The sequence below is a fragment of the Vidua macroura genome, chromosome 10 (assembly GCF_024509145.1).
Source record: "Vidua macroura isolate BioBank_ID:100142 chromosome 10, ASM2450914v1, whole genome shotgun sequence".
In the NCBI taxonomy this organism is placed as follows: Eukaryota; Metazoa; Chordata; class Aves; order Passeriformes; family Viduidae; genus Vidua; species Vidua macroura.
The window spans coordinates 19,183,994-19,202,976 of NC_071580.1; the positions used below are offsets into that span (position 1 = coordinate 19,183,994).

The following is an 18,983-nucleotide window of genomic DNA, read 5'->3' on the forward strand; positions in this document are numbered from 1 at the left end:
CTGGATAGGCAGTGGGAAAGAAATGCCAAACCCCAGAACTGTGACTCTGCAATGGGTTTTCAGGAAGGAAACAGGCAGTAGCTATGTAAAACAGCACTGAAATGTCTGTAGGGAGCCATCAGCACCTAAGGGGTCACCAGGCATTGGGACCTTAGAGAAGACAGAAATTCCTGTAGGCTTGCTCTGAAGTACTTTTTCTCTAAATATTTTGTTACTAGTGATAAATCCCCTCCCATTCCTCTCCTTTCCCCCTCTGGTGCACTTTGTCCTAAGAGGAACCACAAGTCCTGGGCATGATTGGAATTCTGGTGGGGAGTGGCACAGTGTAACTCAGGGGGAACTGTATCCCTCCTGCCAAGAGCATGGCAAAAAGCTGAATCTTGTATCAAAACTGGGTAAAGCCCATAAGGAAAAATGTACATAAAACGAATTGAGCTTTGCATGCTTGGGGAATAATCATTGGAAGCAAGGATTCAGTCCTGCTGTGACTACGGAGCAACAGTTGAAGAGCAATAGGCAGGTTTGGAACCAGCAAAATTTTGAGACCTTTCTTGTCAGTGGTAATTGTTAAATCCATATGGATCATCCTAGGCATGAATTTGATGAAATTACAAGTATCATGCACAACTGGCTTCTAAAATAATATGGGATGCTTCTAAGAGAGAAGTGGATGAAATGTTTTTTATTTGGAATGTGTTCACGTGGTGTTGGAAGGTTACAAACACAATGTGCCCAGTCCTGGTCCACACTGGAAATCTGCTTGGAAGGACTGTGGTCTCCTGTTGCTGCAGGGTGAGCACTGCTTTTCTGAGACCCTCAGGCAGTGATACAAGTTGCTCTCTATGAAGTTTGCTTGTGTTCAGGCATAGAAGTTCTTGTTCAAAGCTGAATGGGAAAGGGGTCCAGGAGTTTTGAAGAATTGTCATTTGGCTTTGTTGTTTTGAAGGGGAGAATGTCCTGGAAGATCAGTTTTAATTGATGTTACCTACCAAGGAAGAGGTAGTGAGGAATAATATACAGTCCTGCTTTTGTCTTTGGAAGATACATCAATAAAGGAAAAAAAAATTTTAAACATTGCCCTTTTTACTAATCTGGAAAGTTACCTTAGAGACAGTGAAATGCATATTTCAATTTTTACCAAGATTCCAAATATCCAAAGCCCAGAATTCTGGTTTTGTGTCAGTAAATAAAAATTACAGTGTATATGATAAAAATATTTCATTCAGAATATGAAATTCATGACATCAACATTCAAATATGTCAAGCAGAGATGATGAAAGCAATGCACTGAACAGAGACACAGAGAAAGGAAAGCCTTTATTTTTCCTTTGTTCATTGATATTTTAACACTGATCTTGGGGTGGTGCTGGCCACTCCCGAACTGCTGTTGTCTTTGTCCATTACTAATCTCCTGCTCTCTCAACCTTCCCAGGCAGGGGCTCAGCAGGAGGGAGCATGCCCTGCCTCCCTGGAATGTCTGCAGAGGAAAGCAGGAGGGACAGACTGTGGAGGGCTCCAGGTCTCCCCTCTGTCACTGCAGCACGCACAGCTGCATTCTGAGTTCCCAGGGAGGTATCTGGATTGGTCACTGCCCTTCTTTCCTCATCACCTCTTGAGCTGGAAGGTGCTTGGAAGGCTAAAGTCAGCCCAGTTCTCTTTGCTTTGGTGCCCCTTTGGTTTTTGCTCTTGTCTCCCAGCTCTGAAGGAAAGCGTCTTCCTTGATGTGTTAGTCCTTCTTATTGAAGAATTTTTTCCTGATTTTTGAAAGAACAAGGAGATGCAAACCAGGTCTCAGCACTTTGGGAAGTGGGATACATCCTCTTTCTTCCCCTTACTGCTGGACTGCAGTCTGCTTTGGGGTTGTGGGTTTGATTCTCTGTATGGTTGAATAAGATGCAAAACAAGCATGAGGTCTTGGTCTCTCCTCCTGGAGTAAAAGCTTATCCAAAGTAAACAACAAACTAATGCTATGGGTTTAGAGGATGGGTTTGGAATGCTCCCCAGGAAGTCTGCTCTGGTTGGCTGTTCCCACCCCTAAGAAGGGTGGTTTTGGAGAGCTCTGTGTAGCTTTTTGCTCAGTCATTGTCTACATGATTAACTTAATTAGTTAAGAAATATCCAAGACATCAGAATGGCCTGAGCATGTTCCTATGCCCAAGGAGCCAGTGTTTATCTCAAAACTCTGAGTGCTTGGGAAAAAAAATCCAATTAATCTTACAGGCAGATTGACTTGGCAATCAGAAATGACTTGGCAACAGAGATAAAGTGAAATCTATATGGATGGGGGACCCCATTTAGCAGTATTTACCCTGGCAAAAATCCCTTTGGCTTTGCTGACAGTGCTGGTAGAGTCAAAAAGGCAGAGTCACCAGGGAGCAGAAGGAATTCAGTGGGAAGCCTTTTTTTGTGCTCTGTGTAATTCTGAATTGGGAGAGTTGTATCTTGGACTAAGTACCATTTTAAAGAATTTAGGCTTATAATTTAGCATTTCATCTCTTGCAGCAATGTTACCTAGATTTTTAGATAAAACAAGTAAAATACTCTGTGCCTGATGTTTCCAGACCCACAGGTAGAAGGGCATTTTCTTTTTAAAGCCCAGTTCACTGAGTGACACTGTTTGAGAGCAGGAGATTAGAAGATAGGGAAGGAGGCAGCTGATATGACTGAAAATAAGACAAATGGTCTAATAGGCCAGAAGATTTGACTGAAAAGAGTCAGAATGGGATTATATATGTACACTATAAAAATTATATATGTGTTTATATCTGCCACACAAGCTTAAAATGGGATTGATTTTTGTCCCTCAACTTTTTGGTTTTGTAATCTCATTAATAAAACCCTAAAAAATACTGTTCAAAATATGAGACTGATAGTTAAGGAGTCTGACCAGAATCTATTAATCTATTTTCTATTAGTGGAAATTTAGCATTGAATTGATACTCCAGTACCTGAAAAAAAACTAAAACAGAAGTCTCCACTATTATTCCCATTGAAGAACTTACTGTGTAAATTCAAAATTGATATTCCAAACTGTGCCAAAATAAATAAAATGTCAAAACCCCAAAAATGACCCAAAAATCCATCCCTGTTGTAGGGGCTGGAAATAGCCTCATTGTGTTCAGTAAGCTGTGCTGTCTGCTTGGCACTGTAATGAACCAAGTCATTTACTCTGGGACCGCAGTATGGGCTTGCATAAACTCACTTACTGTAGAAAACTGTGACCTGCATATTTACCAATGCACAGATCAGAAAACAGACCCTAATGGAGCTAAAACCATGTTGAAAACAGTTTCTATTTTGTATTAAGAAATCATTGCACATCTGCCCAGGTTGTAGAATTCTAGAAATGGGTTTTTTTTCTATTATATTAATCATGCACACACATAATAGTGAGCTGAGTGCCTCGTGCTCCTGCCTGAATGCCTTCAGGAATCTGAAAACACAAACATGAAGAAACTGTCATAAGGCTTTTTTTACATATTCAGTTTCTTTCATTTTAGTTTTTTATTTGCTATCAGCTGTATTAGTGGGTAGATGAGATTCCCTTTCCTAAAGAAATCAGGTGTGCAAGTACATGAAAGAGGTGAATGAATTGCTCAGCTTTGCTTTGTTGTTCCCAGATGCCTTTTTTAATTGCCAGCCTCACAGATTGACTTTGGGACCTGAAATTCTAGATAAATCTTTGTTCATAATAGCTTTCCTGCAGGCCAAATGATGCTTTCATTTACACCTGTGCATCTGCTGCCAGCTGGCAGCTGGGGCAGAGCGAGCTGGAACAGGCTGTTTATGGACAGAGCGTGTTTGGTAACGAATCAGTGAGAAGCAAGAACCCCAGAGCACAGCCACAGCACTCGGGCTCAGCTGTTCCTGGCTTTCTCCTCTTCTCCTCCTGGTCTTACACCTGTGGGGTCCTGTGCAGATGGTGGCCCTAAAACCACGAGTGGGGACAGAAGGACCAAGCATGAAGCTGGGAGATGTGTGAGGAGGAGAGGGTTGGGGTTAATGTCCCCCAGGTCATTCCTTGCTGCCCTCCCGTTTGTGCCTGAATTCATTGGAACAACGAGTGAGCACTCCTGAGGGAGGGTCACTGTGCAGAGTTTGAGAGATCCCAAGGAAATGTGTTGGCTGCATCTGTGGTGGGCTGCAGAGGACAGGGAGAAGTCGTGAATGGTATTACCCTCCACGCTGAGCTCTGAAAATATATTAAGCAGTGCTGTCAGGAGTAGGCTGATGGATGGTTGGAGAATGGCAGCAGGTCCATCCCAGCTGCCACCCACCCCCCCTTTCAGCTGTTCTGGCCAGAGAAGACAGCTCAGAGGGGGCTCCTGCTGTCCATGTGTCCAGAAGGACCAAGTACAGGAAAGTTTTGCTCAGTGATGCTGCCCTAGAGGTGAAGAAATTCAGCTGGAGGAAAACTCAAGTTAGCTATCAGATTCTAGGAATCCTGTGTGAAATTCCAGGGGGTGTTTCTGTGAGTTTTAATATTTATCTTCATGCTGTATCCCCCTACCCTACATGCCTAAGAACAAGAAAAGTCACTTCAGTGGGCAAACCACTCTGTAGCCCACCTAAACCACTCTGTAGCCCACCTACCCTCTCATCTCTCCCATCCCATCACTGGATTTGTTCTGGAGTGATAACACATCTCATACAGTGGCTGTAGAATGCATAATATGGAAATCCTCTTTCCACACTCATATTTCTCAGAAAATGGGTTTGTAAGATGACATGGCAGCAGTGCTGACTGTAGGTGGGGCAAAGGGGTGTGACATTTCAGACAGAGCTTTGCCAGCGTTGAAAGATGGTAACAAGAGTTTGTGATTGAGAGGAGCTGCACAATGGTGAGTGGAGGCAGCCCTGTGTGCTCTATCTGTGCTATGAGAGTGTATTTGTGTTCAAACTGAATGCTTTAGAAATGTGTTCAGAGAGCATCAGCTGTGTTTGCATGCCAGGAACAATAATGAATCCTAAATTCAGTATGAAAATAATTCAGATCATCTCCAGTACCCATTTACTGCTGGTGAAGATTATGGTGCTTAAGAAAAAAAATCACTTTCAACAAGTCCAAAATATAAATGGTACTAAACTAATGGGATCAAATTCATTATATTGAGCGTAATTGCAACTTCATGGCTCCAGATTTATTCCAATGTAATTCTGTTAATACCAAAACTAGAATAATAAAGTGATGAGTCAGGTCTATTGTTTGTAAATCTCCACTAGAGATCATTAGCTTGTATACAACTGCATTAAAATTTAAATGACATGCTGCTGTAATTTTTTCGCTTGGTTTGAGAAAATCTGCATATGTTGGAGCCTCTGGGTAATTTAAATTGAAGTAGTTGAGAAAATGTCATGTAACAATGATATGAGGAATGTAGTCAAATATTAATTGTCTCAAACAGCTCAGCACAGTCTGTAGTAATATAAGTAGGTGAGTCATCAGTTCTGCTACCCTGTCAATATGGTGAAACTTTAAAGAAAGCTGTAGTGTGGTGCAAAAGTTGCTTTGAAACAATTTAATTGCTAACTAGGGTAAACAACTTTGGTGTGAGACTGAACAGGCACACAGGAGACTATTGTGAGAGGTTCCAGCTGAGAAAGGGAGTTGTAAGCAGTGGAAATGCTGAATGAGGGTGTGTTATTTATTTCAGTGTGGTAGTGTGGAGAAATTGTGGTGAGGTTCCACCATGCTGGGCACAGTACAAGCAAAGATGACAGGGAGTACTTCACTGTCCCACACAATGAATATGTCACACAAAATGCAACAGGTAAAAAAGAGGCAAATGGGAGAAGGGCAGAGGGGGCAGTCAGGCAATCAGGGACCCACTGGGTTCACAGGGTGCCAACATTTTGGTTCTTTGCATGCTTCTCATTCATTCTCTTCCCCTCTCATCCTTAATTAGCTAACCCAAAATAAAAAATGTGTTTAAGAACAGCTGTGAAAATGTACAAGTTTGAATTTTAAGATATTTTAATCAGTATGATTAGTTTCCCACCAAGAAAGCTCCTCATCTTCTGGCATGCTATTAAGGCAGAAATGTGTAAATGAATGAAAGGAATTGGAAGAGGTTCACCAAAAATATCTTTGACTTCCTGCCCCCCTTTCCTGAGCAATAAGGACTTGTTCACAGCCATAAAGGCAGATATAGGTGTGTACCTATGCATACTATTTTATATGCCCATTTATGAAGCACATCTCATGAAGAGATAAAATGCAGGGAATTGTTTCAGCATATTTCAGTCAGGATGTTGCTCGCAGTGTGCGGGTGCCTGTTGCAATAGTTGCCTGCAGTGGTTTGTCCTTGAATCCTGAACTTTCCTTCAACTTTTTCTGTTATTACTTTTTCTATAAATCTGTCCATAAGCCCTGAACAACTTTGTCTTCGAACTCCAGTGCATCTACTCAGTGAAATTCTCATCCAAGCTTTAATCTTCTCTCACCTTGATCTATTTTAACTCCCCTCTTTATGGCCTGGCACACAAGCTGAATTTAATGGTGATAAAATTATTTCTGAGATTAAAAGCTATAAAGTTTACATTACAGATTAATCTGGGCCAAATCTCCATTCTCAACGTGGTAAATTTGGGGAAGGTTGATCAGGGAGGAGCTGAGGAGCCTGTGGTTGTAGCTTAGGCTCATCTCTGATGTCAAGCACATGGTTTTGTTTGTTGGTTTTAAAGAGTGTCTATTAATTTTTGGTGTCTTTGCTACTACAGAACATTTAAATCATCACTGAAGCAACTGTCCCAATTTACCTTCACACTGTGTTCAAGTGCAAAGCTTGAAATGTGGAAGTATCTGAGGGGAGGAGAAGAGCAAACAAATCAAGGCCAGAAAGGAAATCTTTCCAGCCCATCCTCCTTATTTACATTTTCCTGATGCACACAGGGAATGAATTCATGTGTCCTTTCTCTTTCAGAAGGGAAGTGGCCACTGGTTTTGCTTATGCTCTTTGTCACCATGCAAATGTATCAAGATATGGCAAAACAAGTTTATTACGCAGCTTTGCTGCATTTTTTAAAAAGCCACTTGTTTGCTGTTAAAACTCCTTATTGTCTGTTTTGCAATTTCTGAATCACAGTACAATAGAGCAGTACAATTTAGTAATCTAAACTGTAGAAATAGTGTAGTAAATGGTTTTAAAATATGAGCTATACCCTTGATTTTGATGGTGGAAATTGGATTATTATGATGCATATGTACCTTTAAATTAGCAGTTGTAGTTGAGAAAAAGAAGATTTTTCAGGTGTGTTTCCACAGTAAGGTGTGCATGTAGATTTGGCCTGGACCAGACTTTGTACTGTGCCTGTTCTTTGTATGGAATCTGGTGGGTCAGGGCCCTTTTTTGGGTGGATCATAAACCTACCTAGAGGGAAAGAACTATTAGAGACCAGGAGGAGCTTCTCAGAGGGGTTGCTGCAGGTATAGATGTGTCTGACTATAAATACAGCTTTCCTATAAATGTACACAGACAAATTACTTTTCTAAGAACACTCCTATAACCAATATGATTTAAAAAATGTTTAGGCCTATGCTTAAGTCCACTAAATTGAAATCTTTAGGAGGGAATTTTAAGCCTGTGTTGAATTCATTGAATTTAAGCTCTGATGTTTCTGAGTCAGGATCAGTTGTCTGAGTCTTGTTTGTCTACCTCCCAAACTCTATATTGCAAAAAAGACATTGCATGGAGCTGTGTATTTATGCTTATCCAACCCATAACAAGAGGCCACTTGTGCAGTAATAAGCAGACGAGACTCAGTTTCTTTATGTAGAATTTTTTTTTTTATTCACATAATTTATTTTTATATAGTTTTTACAGAGTTTGTGTTTAATTTTGATTGGCTAGTAGTTTTCTTGCCACTTAATTCATTGGTTAAATGGTGTTTTGTGTGTACATGCTAAGACTTTTTGTTTTACTCAGATGTTTACATTTTTCTTCTGTAGATTCTCATGGGCCAGATCTTTTGTTATTACAGGTGTAAAAGGTTCTCTTACTAGAATAGCTTGTTGTGTTAAGTGCTTTCACTCTTACGGTTTTTCACATGGAAGTTAGCTAGCTGCACTTAGAAGTAACAGGCTAGCTGGCAATTTAGCACAGCAAGGCTTGATTTTATAAGTCCTTTCTTCTATAATATCTTTACTTGTACGCAGCAGCCACTGGCTTTGGAGCTTGGTTTTGGTTGTTTTCATTCTGTTCTGCTTTTCAACGATTTTCCTCTCAAGAAAGCACAGCTGGAGAGCATTAACTGAAAACAAATGATGTTGCAGAATATCTGCTTGTTCACTGCTGCTTTTTCAGCTTAATTCTGCTAAATGGTGCTTGATTCAAGTTTTGAACTGCCCTTAGCTGCATTTAGCACTTAAAAGATAAACCTGTAAACCGATTCTCCCTTCCCAACCCAAGGTATGCAGAGGAGGATGGGAGGCGGGAGGGTTGCTCTTGAGACCGTCCCTCTGTTCAAGCTTTCTTGCCTTCCTTTCTCCCTTTAATATATTAAATTTCAAGTGCCGAATTTTTGTGGGATGCGGGTGAGCTCAAATACAGGGCGGTGTTTGTGGTGTTTTATGTATTTCACCTTCCCCACCGTGCCTGCTAAAAGCAAGGGCGGGTGTGGACAGCACAAAGCTTTATTTGTGCTGGCAGACAACTGCTGGAGACAGTGTCCCCTTATCAGCCCTGCCTGATAACACAGAATCTCCCCATCTGCCACCCCTGAGCTTTGTCACACGTGCTAAAGCTGCCGGCTGCTGGGCAGGGGGGATGGATAAACCTGTGACTTCGGGAGAAATGACAGTGCTCTCCTGAAAATCACACCGTGCCCTTTGGGAGTGCAGAATTCTTTGGAGAGGTGATTTAAATATGATTTCTAAGGTGCTTCACTGGTTTAGGCTGCAGAGCTTAAAGACATCTGTGGGGAAAATAGATAAGTGTTATCCTTTGTCTGAGTTTCCATTGCTGTTAGGAGATTTATTAGCATCTTTTATGGCTGGTCATAGCCTGTGTTCTTTAATATATTATTTGCAATTTCCTCTCTCTGGATTGTGCCATTTGAGGAACACAACTCAAATTTTCCATCAGTTGCATCAGGGAAGCCATAAATATGTCACAAGGGGTGTATTTATGTACCCTATTATGGGTTGGAAAGAATTTGGCCTGTACTGTGTAAAATTAAAACAATAATTAGGCTTTGACACAAAGGTTGGAAGGAAAACTCCTGGCTTACATATATTTGTGTGCGTATTGTGTGTGATAATTAAGTGGTAGTTGCAAATTTCTGCATACTCTAAATCACCCTAATGCAAACACTTAGGCCACGTTACCTCTTAGCAGGTGTCTTAATAACTGGGGGAGGGATGAAAATTGAGGAAAAAGAATTTAACAAAAGCATGCTGCAGTCTGTACAGTGGGCACTCAGTGGGTGTCCTGGTAGGGGACAGAGGATTGTCCCTCAGAGCAGGGGGACATCAGCTGAGTGCTGACAAGCCATGGAGAAGCTTTGCCTTCCCCCTTCACCCCGCCAGGCCCCAGTGTGAGACCGATGCTTTGTGTCCATATTGGAGCACGTTCCATGGCGAGGGCTCAGTCTCTGGGGGACGCCGTCCCTCTAAAGATCGTGATGCTCACTGACCTTGGCAAAGTATGAGCTAAAAATGGAGCCATGAAGGGCAGAACTGGAGTGCTGCTGACTTAGGGAGGTGCAGACTAGAGGGAGGAAGGAGAAGGGGGCGGGAAGGACACAAACAGTGGCATCAGGCTATGAACAGTGGCATCCTGCTTTTCCTCCCTTCCAGACTCCTCTCTGTGCACCATCAGGCAGCACTTCTGCAAGACTTCACATTCCCTTTCTTGAGGCATTGTGGCTTCAGCTCCTTAATGAGCTGGCTCGTCCCTTTTGAGAAAAGCAAAGTTAGGACTGGAGAGATGCCCTTCACTTATTTAGTGGTGTGCAATCACATCTCTGTCTCCTAACACTGTTTTTTTGTTGTTTTGTTTTGTTTTGTTTTTTAATCTGACTTTAAAACTGCCTTTCAGCAATTGGAAACATTAACATGGATTGTTGAATATAAGTGCTTTTTAATGAGTTTAAGGTCAAAACTATCAAAATATGAGGTAGCTTGGTGTCTCAGGTATGTATATAAAATAACTTAAAAAAATAAATTTCTTAAGTTCTGGTAACATCAGTTCTTCTGAAAACTTCCTTTGTCTTTCACTCAGCTTTAATTTTGCTGATTGTATTTCGCCCTCCCAATCATCTCTGCTTTTATAACATGAGATAAAAATATGTTCTTCATAGATTAATGAAAGCCATGAACATGAGGTGCTGTTAGAGCTTTATAAATTTATTTTTTAAAATAGTATTGTCATTTGGCAAATAAGTGTTGTCTGCTAAGAGCTGCTCTTTTGTGTGAGCCTATGTAACATTGCAGTTAATAACATTTAGTGTTATCAGCTGCTCGATGACTTTATCTCAACTACAAAAGCCTGTTTGCAGAGAGGAGGCAGCCTTGCTGGAGTGCCAGATTGTTAAATAAGTACAGGTTGCCAAAACTAAATGAACTTTTCAGCTGGTAATGATGTGCAAATTGCTCTCAAAAATGTATGTGCACTGGAGGAATGCTCACAGGCACAGGGTTGTGTCTGGTTACAAACGTTTCTTTGCCTTTGTCCTTAACCCAGCAGTGACACCATTAGAATGACAAGATCTGTATGTATAATAACACAGTTATTTTGTGTTACTAATAGCTGAGTTACTCAATAGCTATTTTAATTAATATAATTAACCAAATATATATTTAAGAGGATTTTAAGTTGTTAGCTATTCTATTAAATAGCCATTTTAGCTATATTATGGCCCTCTTGGTGAAATGCAGCTCTGGGTAAGAGGAGTGGCTGTGGTTGTGCTGCCAAAGTGTCCCCTTGGCTGTGACTGTAGTGTATGGAAAGGAAGGTTTGCAAATGGGCCTTTTTTTAAAAACTCCTGGTGCCAAAAGGGGAGACACACTGGAATTAAACCCTGACATGTCAATTAAGCAATTCTTGATTCATTTTTTTCTTTTCTTGAGAAATACTCTTCTGTAATGTGGCAGATATGAGGAGCTTCCTTTGGGTGAAGAAGTCTCAGGGTAAACCTCAGATGAGAAGGTGATCAGTTACAGCGTTCAGGAACGTGGCTGGGCTTGGCCCAGGCGTGGAGCTGTCACCCAAAAGCTGCAGTTTCTCTCCAGGTGCTGCTGCAGCCCAGAGGAAGCGCTGGGTTTCCTGTGCAAAGCTTGCTCCCTTGCCCTGGAGTGTCTCACCTTGGATTTCTTAGCCTGGTTGGGAATTTAGTACAAAGAGCCATTCTTGTGAATCATGTTTTCTTTGCAATTTTGCATTCCAGCTCAACAATTCATTCCTCTTTTTTTCTAATGGCGAGGACTTTACTGGAGTTCACATAACTTTGGAAAAATGGTTAGTTCAGGTTCTTTTGGGAGCCTCGAATGTTCCAGTTCCCATCCATTGGGAGTTGTTTTAAAAATACAACTCTTGGTACACCTAATATGCATTAGAATTAGTGGGGTGTTCTGACAGTTAATATCCCTGAATTTAAAAGTTTTTCAAAGGTAAATATTTAAAGGTGTGAAAGAAAGGCTTTTTCTGTAGCCAAGTTAAAGCTAATGATGTGTCTCCAGAGTATTCATCTTCCCATCTCTTGCATTATTAGACTGTTCTCAGCAGTATTTATATGATGTCAAATGAAAACAGCATTTTGGAAGTATGATTTGAATGTTTGAATGTGCTGTGGAGTGTTTTGGGTGCACCACGTCTGTGTGTGTGTTTTTCAGCTGGCATGGCAACATCCCCAAGTTGAACCAGTCCTTTCCCCTCTGCAAGGACTGAGTTACTCGTGGTACTTTTAGTCCTGCTTTGTGAAATATGCAGTGAAAAGGTGAGATGTGGTGAAGGGGGAGTGCCAGCATTAAGGTTCACACCAAGTGGTTAATAATAGTTCTGTCAAGTTAGGCTGCCTGAGAATTGTCAGTCTTTAATTTTAGAGTTCTGGCTTTGTCCCATAAACTGTTTCAAAACTAAGATTATTTCTTTTCCTGAATTCAATTTTTATTCATTTAGGACTATGCACAGCTACATACACTTTTAACTTAAAATGCTATTATTACAATTTTTTCTCAAGTTCTTATAGCCAGCAACCCAGAAAACATAATTTTTATTTAGTATTGTAGGACTAACCTGTTCTGAATTTGTTGTAGGTTCGAACTGCTGTTGGGTAGAATAAAAAGAATATAGTTCAATTTTCAAGTTGCAAAAACACATTTAGTATGTGCAATTTAGCAGCTGTTGCAAACACTTGAGGGCATTTTCTTCAGCATTTGAAAATTCCCTGTAGAAGTGAGACATTCATTTAGCATTTTAAGCTTGAAAAATAATTTAACCTTTCCTTAAATTGTGTTTTGAAGTTTGGGATTAACACTGTGCCTGGCTGCACAGATGGTTACATTTTACATATTCCTTTGTCTAGAAAAAAAAAAGAGACCACATGGTCAGTTAATGGCTTTAAACACTCCTAGTCCTCATTTTATATCTTCCTAATGGGACCTCAGAGATTGTGGGAAGATACTCAGAAAATTGTTGTTTATGGTGTAAGGCTTGTAAGATGTGTTGTATTCTGTGTCCCAGAACTCATGAGCTATTTTTGCTCCTGCTTATTAATCCTGGTTAATGAATTTCACAGCTTCATCCCTTAAGATTTTACATCCATAGTTCTGCTGTGGAAAAAAAATGAAAACTAAGATCACCTATGCAGAGAAAATGTTGTTTTACTAATGGAATGTGAGGGCTCTTATTTTGTAATTTTTAATAGGTAAAGTTATCAATGAGGTGTATTGTCAAGAAGTAGACTCCATATCAAGTCACTGAAGTGGTTATAAGCTAAAAAAGCTTTTTAGTCTTTCAGAATGCTTTCTAAGCTTTTTTGCAGCCACTTTGGGGAAATATCTTAGTGAACTGTGGACGACACAAATCAAATGTGATGTTGGGATAAATGATGGAAAATCCATTAAGTCGGTGGTGTGTCACTGGAGCAGACAATTCTAGCGTATAAATCCAGTCCTTAACTGGGTATTTTGTGCTCTGTAATGATTTTTTTTTTCAAGTACTTTTAAAAGTATCAGCTAACAGATTGATAGATTAACACATAATTATAGAATAAAGTCATGGAATGGTCCCTAAAAGGGACCTTAAAGGTCATCTGGTTCCACCCCCTGCCATGAGGGGACACCTTCTGCTAGGCAGTGTGTGTAAATCTGCACATGGCACATACAACAGATCTTGAGAAAACCACTGAGTGCTGTACAGTGCTGAGCACCTGTAAGAAAACTGTCAAGTTTATAAAATGTTATCATTACAATGTAGGCACAATACCTTTTTTTCCCCTCCATTTGAAAGTGCTAGTAAGGTTTTTAAGGCTACTACTCTTTTATCATGTAAAGAAGAAAAGTTTCCTTTAATCTTTAAAGTTCTTACCCTTTTAAGCAAGCATGTGCAACAAAATCCATCTGGTTGGAATTCTTAAAGATAGCAGTAACTGGTACAAGACTTCACAGCTTTATTCCAGTTCCCGTGGCAGAAGGATTTCCATTGCCAACACTGCAGTCACAGAGATGATTCTTCCTGCTATGAGGTGGAAGTTTTATGATGTTCCTGCAATTCTGTGCTAGCTTTGCAGGCCGGGATGGGATATAGGGGTGAGATGGTTTGAGGTGCTGGGGATCAGAGTTTGGGTCTCCAGCCTTAAGTGCTATCAGCAAGGCATTTCTAGCAGATACTTAATTCGCTTTGGTTAAATTGAACTTAAGACATCTGAAGATGTTGTTTATATATTTCGGGGGTGTTTGTGGGCATACATATGGGAACACACACTCTGCCTTCCAGTCAGCCAAATCCTCCTCCACTAATTTATTCACAGAGGAAAAGGTTATGTTTCCTCTAGATTTTGGAGGGTGTTTTGTTTAATTTTTTCTTCCAAAAGAGTTCCTAGAAAGAAAGGCTAAGAGAGTGTTGCTGGAAAAGCACTGTTGGCTGAGAAGTTTGGTTACCCCTAAGTGCCATTTCCAGTTCCTAAGATGCAGAAGGAGCTGGGATGTAAAGGTCAGAAGTTGCCAGTGTAGTTCATGTTAACACAAAATGATGAATGTTGTGTTATAAACACAGTAGAAACTCCCTGTCTTGTTTGAGATCTGGAAATGTAGTAACTTCTTGTGCTTGGCAGAGTGGCCTGAAGAGTGGTTTGGCATTATTGATTTAAACCTCCCAGATAAAGAAGCTCAGTGTGAAACTTTGCAGCCCCTTACTATGGGTGAAATGTAGAAAATTCTGCCTTGGCTTCTCTTGATTATCTTAATTGCCTCAAGGTACAAAGGTTTTCCCAATGCCATCACTATCATTATGACTGATCAATAGAATACAGAATCTCTGTTAATAAACAAAACCTTGTCTGTAAATGGAGATGCTGAAAAATTAACTCTTTGTTTTCTTTTCTTTCTCCTGTTTTTCCAGCGGAACCCCTGCCTTTAATGGACTTGTGCCGAAGATCAATTCGTTTTGCTCTTGGCAGAGACCGCCTGCATGACATAGAAATTCTACCTTTGCCTCTGTCTCTGAAAAATTATTTACAGTACCAATAAGACATCTAGAACCCTCTGGCCTCACATTGGACTTCATCAATGCAAATGGCAGAAAATTGTTTACAGCAAAATATAAATCTTTGTGATGGACACTGAAGTGTTATTTAATTTTTAATATATGTATTTTTTTCTGAACCAGTGAAAGCAGATCACTGCGGGGGACTACTAAAGAATGTGAAAACATTGATTTGATTGAGGTTCATGTGTTACCTGTTGCCTTTTGTGTTTACAGTCCTGAAGGCTATAATTCTCATCTCTCATACACTGATTGGTTTATCTTTGTTGCTTCTGGTAAATGCCAATAGAAAATCTGAACTGCAAGATTCAGTGTCCTGCAGGCAGAGCATTTTTCAATATTATGAGTTTCATTTTTCTCTCTCTCTCCTACACTTTACTCCAATAAATAAAAATAAATTAGCAAAGGAAAAGTCTTGATAGTAACTTTTGAAAAATATTTATACCTTGGTATGCAGAGTTGTTGAGAGTTCTGCATATTCAGTGCTCAACATAATTAGGCCTATAATATCTAAAAGCTCTAATATTTTAAAAAAGCAGATTATTGTCTAGAAGAAGAGAATGTGGTTTAAAAACATGAGAGGAAACAAACGGTTTATGTGTCAGATCAGTTTCTGGACTTGGTAACAGTAAGGTGCTGTTCATTGTTTTCAAGACCAAATCTAGTCCCTCCAAAGTTCTGCAGTTTATAACAATGTGTTCATTGTCCCAAGAATTTAGGATTTTCATATTTTAGGAAGCTTGTCACTTTTTTTTAAAAAAAAAAAAATTATAATTTTAATGTGGTATGAACGCTAAGTACTTTGTTTTCTTTTTAATGTATGTGTGGTTATAATGTTTATTTATCTGTTTAGTGTCTGGAGTTCTCATTTAACTGTTTCCCATCTTGGGGTGACTGATTCTGGCTTTTTCCCCAGCTCCATCTGAAATGTATCAGTTTTTCAGGCTCATCCCCTTTTTTTAAGATGCTGCTTTCTGTTTGTGTTTCTTACATGTTTAAAGTTATCTGCCTGAATCAGTTATCTAGTTTTTAAACTGGAAGTTGTTGTTAGGGCAGAATGTCAAATGTTTAGACTGAGCTGCCTTCAGCATATTTTAATGTGAATTTACTGATGAATGAGGAGAAAATTTCTAATAAAGTCTACTGTCCAAAGTAAAACTCCCATCTCCTTTGATGAAGTGTTAAAACTGCTCATAGCCCAGAGCTGAAGTTCAGTTCCTTGTGCAGCTTTGCAAATGTTTCTGTCTGGTTCTTCTGTGGTATTGCTGCTCTGGGTTCCTGTGTGAGACACATGGCAGGCAGTGGCCTGTCCCATTCTGGATTTATCCCATTCACCCTGAGTATGGCCATGCTCTTGCTTTCAGCACCATTCTGGTCAGATTCCTCTGAACAAAACCTCACTTCTGTGCCAAACTGTGCTTTGGGACTTGGTGCTTTTGAGGCAGTTTGGAGATTGACTGCTGTGCACTGATGATCCAGGCAAAACCACTGACCCACAGATGGCTGCCCTGCTCTCAGTCACCCCTGGGAACAGAATTACAGTTCCAGCTGGAAAAGAGAAATGTGAGATACAAAAACACAAGCAAGAGTGGAAGCAACAAGGACGAGGTAACACAGGGATGTCAAAAGTTAAATAACTAATATTTGATTGTCGGGGTTTGTCTGTAAGCTTCAGCATGGAATTATTTTGGACTTGCTTTCACTTAAGGTGAGAGGTACATGCTGCATTCCTTCCCTTAATCTTACAAAGGGGAAGAAACTACAGCAGTGATCCACATTTCTTACTTTTCCTCCTTGCTTTATTTGATGTAAACCTTTTGTCTCAGTAGGTACATTGGAAGAAGGAGCTGTAAAAGTACAATATTCACACAAGAGCTATAAAAGTATAATATTCACACAAAAGGCAGAACAAAGGTGTGTTGAGTGATCTGTCATAAGCAAAGTAGCTGTTCAGGAATGGCAATTCTGGTAGACCTTATTTTTCCACCACCAAAATCCATGTTAGGTAAGCATCCCCTAAAATTAGTGTTCTACTGTGTGTAACTACAGACTTCATGTTCCTTTGAATTACTGCAGGGACACAACTGTTCTTTCACTTGACCCAGACCAACAGCTTTTTAATGTTACAGTAAAGTGGGAATTGATATCATAAGACAAATTAATGGTGCCTCTGTATGTTAATTAACCTTTTACAGTTGTGTTGGAATTTTAGTTGATGCCCCTTCTGTGATGATTTCTCTAAACCAATCATCCTTATTTTAACTTTCAAATATTTTTCTAACATTTAGTGTTTTCCAAGGCATTATGGTTCTTACAGGAATAATTATTTATTATTTTACTGTTTCCTAATTACATGTTGTGATTCTGTGGATGGTAGATACACTCCTTCATATGGTACTAGGGCCATGGTTTGGGGGATCAAAGTGTGTTTGATACATCTTTCTTGGTCTGCAGAAGCCTTGTAATGAGACTGCAGCATGGAGAGTATCAATGACACTTCAGTGTTCTTCCTAACCATCCCTGAGCAAATGGATTCTCTTCCAAGAGGGTTTATAGGAAACATGGAGTACAGGTAAGGATGAATCAAGCATTGAGGCTAAACAAGTGGTCAGAGAAGCTCACAAAGAGTACCAGGAAGAGTCTCCTCTCTGCCAGTGAGCTCCAGCCTGGGTGCTGGGTCCCTCACACTGATTCTCCAGGCTCCCTTTACTGGAATGCAGACATTGTTCACTGTCTGCTTCAGGAAGGAATTGAGCAATGATTTATAAAGTAGCCACACATTGGCTTTTGCCCAAGTCAGAGGTCAGACAATAAGTTGTTACATTCCTTCAACCAAAGCAGTTGAAACTTTTCAGAATCTCTATCCTGGCCACCTAAATGCAGGAAGATCCCTACCCAGAGGTCCACTCTGGGCAATATCTGACAGTGAGGGTAATCACTTACTACAAAGCTGCACTACTTTGAGATTTGGAGTGAGATCTTCCTTGCCTTCATATTTTCAATTTCCAGCCACTTCTGCCTTTCATCACATGAAAAAACAGACAATCCATGTGGTGGTTTTCAGCTTCCACTGTATCTCTGTGCCTGAGCAAAAGGAATGCAGTTTCTCTAGACATGATGTGGAAGTCAATTTCAGAATCACAGAATATCCTGTGTTGGAAGGACCATAAGGATCATTGAGTCTGACTCTCAAGTGGATGGCCCATAAGGGGATCCAGCCCACAGCCTTTTATACCCTGCTCTGACCAACTGAGCTAATCTCACACCCACTGTTCCCAAGGGTGGTAAACTGAGGGGAGCAGAAGCTCTGTAATGCAAAACTCAGGAGTTTATTGGTAGCATTTGAAGAAAAAGGGCACATGCCTGGGAGCTGCAACCAAATTGCAACCTCTGTGATGAGTGTATGCTAAGTAGTGGGTTGCAAAAGGAAATATTTTACCTGCTCTGCATTTGGTTCTCTAATGTGGCCCCTTCCTAGGAATTGTTGATGGTTGAGAATCCTTTCTATTGTAACTGTGGTTAAGATTTGTGGGAACATGTATCATAGCTTCTCTACTTTACTTTCTCCCTATTGCCATTCTTCAGCCTTCTGAAACTCATGTGAGGTTGGGGAATTGATTGATCCCCCTGGAGTTGCTGCTTTGGTGATCACGATTCACAGATGCTATAACCTGAGTGACACATTGAGCTTTTACACTTACTGAAACGGTAATTTTGTAACACCTACATTTAGAGTCAAATTTGAGAAGCTGCTGTACTTTGATGTAGCAGCTGTCCCATGTGTCCTGCTACTGGGCTGACAGAGTCTGTTCTACAAAGGCTTTATTTCTGCCTCACATTGAGCCACTGGGGGTGTGTTGAAATGCCTGTGTTCTCATCCAGAGACTATGTAGTACAATCTGTAGGGAAATCACAAAGTTTTGTTTTAGGCTTTATATGTAGTCTTTCTGGTGTCCATGTTTTTATATCAACAGATAACCTCATGCTCAGGTAGGACCTAACTTTGGAGCAGTTTCTCAGTGTTCACTTGAAGCTGGGAAAAGCTGTTACAGAGCAGATGTGTACAAATAATTTAAGTGTTTTTGATAGTTACGAAAGAGCAGCAAGCCAGAAATGCTATAAAATTTCCTTCTCATCTCCATTACAGTTGGTATTGTTAAACTATAACCACATGTTCTCCTGTCAGTGGCAGGCTCTGCGCAGCGAGCTCTGTATCAGCTCCAGCAGAGCTCATTCAGGTGCAATTCCCACTGACATCAGCGGGAGATCTGCCTGAGTCAG

General features: G+C 40.4%; 1 protein-coding gene across 13 annotated transcripts in view; it reads left to right on the top strand.

Moving 5' to 3' along the window:
* Nucleotides 1–14,778, top strand: part of SPSB4 (splA/ryanodine receptor domain and SOCS box containing 4) — a 158,818-nt gene extending 144,040 nt beyond the window's left edge. For all 13 annotated transcript variants that reach the window (XM_053986176.1, XM_053986179.1, XM_053986181.1 and 10 more), the window contains one exon: nucleotides 14,559–14,778. In XM_053986176.1, coding sequence (XP_053842151.1) covers nucleotides 14,559–14,686 — 128 coding nt within the window. In that variant the 3' untranslated portion in view covers nucleotides 14,687–14,778. The remainder of the gene's footprint in view (nucleotides 1–14,558) is intronic.
* Nucleotides 14,779–18,983: the final 4,205 nt, after the last annotated feature.